The 5,554-nt window shown below is 50.5% G+C and overlaps 1 protein-coding gene across 1 annotated transcript; it reads left to right on the plus strand.

Annotated features, from left to right (window-relative positions):
- The first annotated feature begins 510 nt into the window (after positions 1–510).
- On the plus strand, positions 511–1,428 carry LOC128903311 (olfactory receptor 14J1-like). Its single transcript, XM_054187328.1, has one exon. It carries the CDS (start codon positions 511–513, stop codon positions 1,426–1,428), a length of 918 nt encoding a protein of 305 aa, XP_054043303.1.
- The last annotated feature ends 4,126 nt before the right edge of the window (positions 1,429–5,554 follow it).

Genomic DNA, 5,554 nt, shown 5'->3' on the forward strand with positions numbered 1-5,554 from the left:
TCCTTGAGTGTCTGACTGTGTCTCCCTGTCCTGACTCTCTTGGCAGGAGAACTGTACTGACTCTATTGGCAGGACCCACAAGGTTTCACTGGCAGCACAGCAGAAATGCCAGGGATTTCTGCCTTAAAAACACTCCTCAGGTGTGGTGGGGAAACTACAACAGAACAACACCAACAACAAGGTGCCCTGAGCTCTGCCCTGCAGTCGGGTGACAATGCTGAAAAGCCCTTTGATGCCAGGAGTGGATTTAATCTGAGATCACCCCATGTTCCTTTTTACCCATGGCTGTAGGGCAGGACTGAATCCTGCAGAGATCTCAGCTCTCTGGTGGACTATCAGCCAGCACCAACCAGAGTGTACAAAAAGGACCTGCAAAAGGTCTTCCTGAAAGGCGAGAGCCAGTTTGGTGGGTTTCTAAGACCAATTGAATACTTTAGTTTGAGAGAAATCTTCCCTAACTTCTCACTGCTTTTCTTTCCATTCACAGGTCTCCAAGCCCAGGGGAAGAAAATGTCGAATGGCAGCTCCATCACCCAGTTCCTCCTCCTGGCATTCGCAGACACGCGGGAGCTGCAGCTCTTGCACTTCTGGACCTTCCTAAGCATCTACCTGGCTGCCCTCCTCAGCAACAGCCTCATCATCACCACCATCACCTATGACCACCGTCTCCACACCCCCATGTACTTCTTCCTCCTCAACCTCTCCCTCCTCGACCTGGGCTCCATTTCCACCACTCTTCCCAAAGCCATGGCCAATTCCCTCTGGGACACCAGGGACATCTCCTATGCCGGATGTGCTGCACAGCTCTTGTTCTTCATCTTCTTTCTCACAGCAGAGTATTGTCTTCTCACCATTATGGCCTATGACCGCTACGTTGCCATCTGCAAACCCCTGCACTACGGGACCCTCCTGGGCAGCAGAGCTTGTGTCCACATGGCAGCAGCTGCCTGGGGCAGTGGGTTTCTCAATGCTCTCCTGCACACGGCCAATACATTTTCCCTACCCCTCTGCCAGGGCAATGCCCTGGACCAGTTCTTCTGTGAAATCCCCCAGATCCTCAAGCTCTCCTGCTCACACTCCTACCTCAGGGAAGTTGGGCTTCTTGTGGTCAGTGTCTGTTTAGGCTTTGGTTGTTTTGTGTTCATCGTGCTGTCCTACGTGCAGATCTTCAGGGCCGTGCTAAGGATCCCCTCTGAGCAGGGACGGCACAAAGCCTTTTCCACGTGCCTCCCTCACCTGGCCGTGGTCTCCCTGTTTGTCAGCACTGCAGTGTTTGCCCACCTGAAGCCCCCCTCCATCTCCTCACCATCTCTGGATCTGGTGATGGCAGTTCTGTACTCGGTGGTTTCTCCAGCCGTGAACCCCCTCATCTACAGCATGAGGAATAAGGACCTCAAGGATGCAGTGTGGAAATTGGTATCTGGATAGTTTCAGAAGCATTGAGCTGCTTGTTTTCTTCTGCAAATCACTCCGAATGGAACTCATTGCAGGTTGGTTTTGGTTGTGAGTTTCTGGGTTTTTTTTGGGGTTTGTTTTTTTTTTTTATTATAATATTGTCCACAAAAAAAAGTCATAATTTTATGCCATTTCCAATTATGTATCTATTCACCTTCTGTGTGGTGTGACCCACACGCTGTGTCTAGGAGGAGAGATGCTCTCTCTGTGTCTTAAGAAAATAAAGGACCTTCAATGTATTGTTTGATCCTTCCTTTGAGACCTTTTCTTGAGCTGCAGGGGCAGATCCTGTGTGCAGAGGTGGAGGGGAAAAGAGTCCCGGCACCGGAGCACTGACAAGGAGCACCAGCGCTTGGTCTTCCCAGAGCTGCTCTCTTTCCACTTCAGCGCTCCCCTTCTTAGCTCGTCTCTTGGTATAAGGCCTGAGTGCTCTTGAAGCTTGGCGGCAGTTTTGCGGTGTGGTGGTCCTGTAGCTGCAGGCAGGGACAGGGAATGAGCACTTCTGTGACAGAGCTGGCCTCCAAAAGAGCATTTCCATCATACCAGGGGATCTCCTCAGGGCAGTGCCTGAAGGCTCAGGTCTCTTGCCAAAATGGCTCTCAAGCGCACAGCCAGTAATTTGCATAGGAGAAAAAACATCAGTGAAGAGTGAAAGCGAGTGAGTGTGCAGGGCGGGAGCACACAGCAGTGTCCTTGCACAGCCAGGCTCCTGGGAGGGACAGGAAGGTCCAGCAGAGCAGGGTCTGGTCTGTGCCTTTGTTCACTGGACACCCTGGGGATGCTTCCCCAGGGCAATCGTCACAGACCAGCCAAGAACCACCACCATTTCCAGCACTGGCCGCTCACCCTTGCTCGGAGACGTTGCTTCTCCTTCCGCGTAGGGACGTGGAGTGACTGGCTCAGAACTCCGTGTTTGCATCCTACAGAGGAGGCGTAAGCATGCCCATCGTGCGGGGGTGGTGGGATGAACCTGAGTGAGCACAAATGCCATCAGCTGTTCCTAGAGGTGCCTTGAAGGCCTGTGAGACAGCGTCTGGAGGTCAGTTCACGTAGACAGTGTCCTGGTTTGAGGTAAAACAGAACTGGCCTTCTTTTTAGGAACTTTACTTTCCAGTTAAGCCTCTTCTGACTCTCTGAAGTTCATGGCATAATGTTATGACCATAGCCCGCTTCCAGAGTGGTAAGGGCTTGTTTATAATTAATACCAAGGAATGGTGTGCGGAGGGGCTCCTGCTTGTGGCCATTAGGCACGGACTCCGTTTCGGTGTACAAACAAAATCGCTTTATTTTAGGCAACAGCCTCCTTAAATACCTTCTGCTTCAGAGCTAGCAATTTCCCACTGCTACATCCTTATCGTGTGATTACCCAGCACATACCACACATACCACACATGGTGTAAACAAAGACAAACTATTCATCTTCAGCAACGCGGCCGGCCGTCAGCACTCTCTCCTTTTCTTCCCCTTACCATGGCCCAGGTGCTGTGCAGCTAGGGCTTGTTTACTTATCCCGCGGTTCGCCGCCAGTGAGAGCCACGAGAACTCCAGGGCTCGTTCCGGGTGCCGTGTCCGCAGGTTCTTCGGCATCCACACCTGCTCATCCTTATTGCTGTCACAGCCAAGCTCAGCTCACTCTGTTATTGCCCCGTTGGAGGGGGGTAAGCGGAGAAGCGTAGAGGGGCGGCACCTACGGGGAGGAGGGGACAGGATCCCAAACTGACCAACGGGGTATTCCATCCCACCTGCCCCACGCTCAGTGTAAAAGCTGAGGGATCAAAGGGTCAGGCTCTTTCTTCAATGTCCAGTGTCCCAGGAGGACTCCTCTGGCTGTTGGTCTGCCTTTGTTCCCGATCTGTGCATTCCTGAATCCAGCCCCTGAGTTCGGTCCCCTTCCGTCACTGACTCCAGTCTGGGGCTTTCCCAGTGCCTGCCGGTGACACGATCGTCATCCTGGGAGCTTGACATGGTTTTGTATATATTGTATATATTCCATTATTTTCTTATTAATATTTGTCACGGATGGAGCAATGCACTTCACTCATAGAGAGAAGCAGCAATGCATTTATTGACATAAACCAGGGATTTAACAGTTTGATGGTAAATGTGACGGCGTTTTAAGATAACACTTGGTTATTTACTGCACAGAGGACAGAGCTGTCAGGAAGACCCTCCCGTTGAGTCACGAGGTTCAGAGAGGACCCCCTTGCTTTCTAAACTCCTTCTCAGAGAGGAGCCTAGGGGCGGCTGGATCCAGTCTTAGTCCCAGACTCCTCAATGGTTTATGCCTAAAGGATTATGAATGCGCAATCAGTCCTTTATATCACTTAGCTAAGATTTCAAAGGTTACATGCTATCAGTCACTTACCGAGGATCTGTTGTGGCACGTCTTGAGCGGGCGTCCCTGCTCAAGGGGAGATCCTGGCGTGCAGCCCACTCAAAGGGGGCTGTTCCCTACTTATGGGGCTAAGATGAATGACCCATACTCATATTTGCATATTGACCACCGTGCCAGTATTGCTCAAGTTAGCCCTTGGCTATTGTGTTGTTGTCTGTCTCACCAAAAGCACGTTCAACCCGGTGCAGCCATCATGACTACATGCACCCATTGTGACCACCACTTGGGCAGGGTTACAGGAGATAAAGGTCAGGTTTGTGCCTGGGGAGGGGAGCACACCGTCACAATATTATTATTAGCTTTTCTTATTATTATATTATTATGTTGGTTTGGTTTCTCTTCAACTCATAAGTCTCTCTCTCTCATTTTCTCTCCTCTCCTCTGAAGGGAGATGCTCTCCCTCCTCTGAAAGGGAGAGAGGTAAAAGGGAACATCTGTCATTTGGTTTAGTGGCCAGTCCAGCCCAAACCATGACACTGGGGAAGGCGGCAGAGTTACTAAAGGCTGCCTTTGTTTCAGTCTTTACTGCTAAGGCTGGCCCTAAGGAATCGCAGACCCTGGAGGTAAGAGAGAGAGCCTGGACAAAGGAAGACTTTCCCTCGGTAGAGGACGATCGCGTTAGAGATCATTTTGGCAAACTCGACACGCACAAATCCATGGACCCTAATGGGATGCACCCAAGAGTGCTGAAGGGAACTGGCAGATGTTATTGCGAAGCCGCTCTCCATCACCTTTGAAAGGTCCTGGAGAGCAGGAGAGGCGCCTGAGGACTGGAGGAAAGCCAATGTCATGCCAGTCTTCAAACAGGGCAAGAAACAAGGCCCGGGAAAGTACAGGCCAGTCAGTCCCTGCTCTATGCCTAGGGATGTGAGGGAACAGCTCATTCTGGATGTCATCTCTAAGCACGTAGAGGAACGGAAGGTTATGGGGAGTGGTGAACATGGATTCATATGAGGGACGACTAGTCATTTCTCCTAAACAAAGCAGCCTGAAGAGACTTTTCATGTCTCAAACACTCGCAGTACCAGGCCTTCTGTCATGGAACTGATAAGGCCAACACCTGCTTATCTCTTGTGCGACTCATGAGAAAGAAAACTGGCGCCTGGACGACCAGTTTTAAAGAAACACAACAGCCCTGTTTTCTCTCCCGTGAAGGATGAGCTGTTTCTCCACAAAAGACACTATGCCCAGTGTTGACCTTTGCCTCATTATGCGTGAAATGATTATTAAAGTTCACACCCCTGCATATGCTAATGAAGATTATCGAGATCATGCTAAACGTATATGACTGTAGCTCTCATCTCCCACCCAAATCATGCTGCACGTCACCTGGCGGGCGGGGGCAGGGAACCCGAGACAAAACTGCCCCTAGGAGTGGGCGAACATAAAAGGGGGAAGAATTTCCCTGGAGAAAAGAAGAGTTTTGGCTGGTCAGACTTTTCCCTGAAGAGACCCTCAAGACACTTCTGCGACCCGCGCTGACTGGAGTAACGCTGGAGCCAGGACCGGTGATCTCTTTATCTCTCTCTCTCGATCTCTCCTTCTCTACTCCGTTGCTTCTTTCTTTATCTTTCTTTTTAGTTTCTTATTCCTTTCAGAGACGTAACACAAGGCATACCGTACTGCTTGCCATAAGTTGTTACATACCTAAGCAACTGTTGTGGACCTAGTTAAGACCTGGTTACTGACCTAATAAATGTTTGT

Source organism: Rissa tridactyla, unplaced genomic scaffold, assembly GCF_028500815.1.
Source record: "Rissa tridactyla isolate bRisTri1 unplaced genomic scaffold, bRisTri1.patW.cur.20221130 scaffold_29, whole genome shotgun sequence".
Taxonomy (NCBI): Eukaryota; Metazoa; Chordata; class Aves; order Charadriiformes; family Laridae; genus Rissa; species Rissa tridactyla.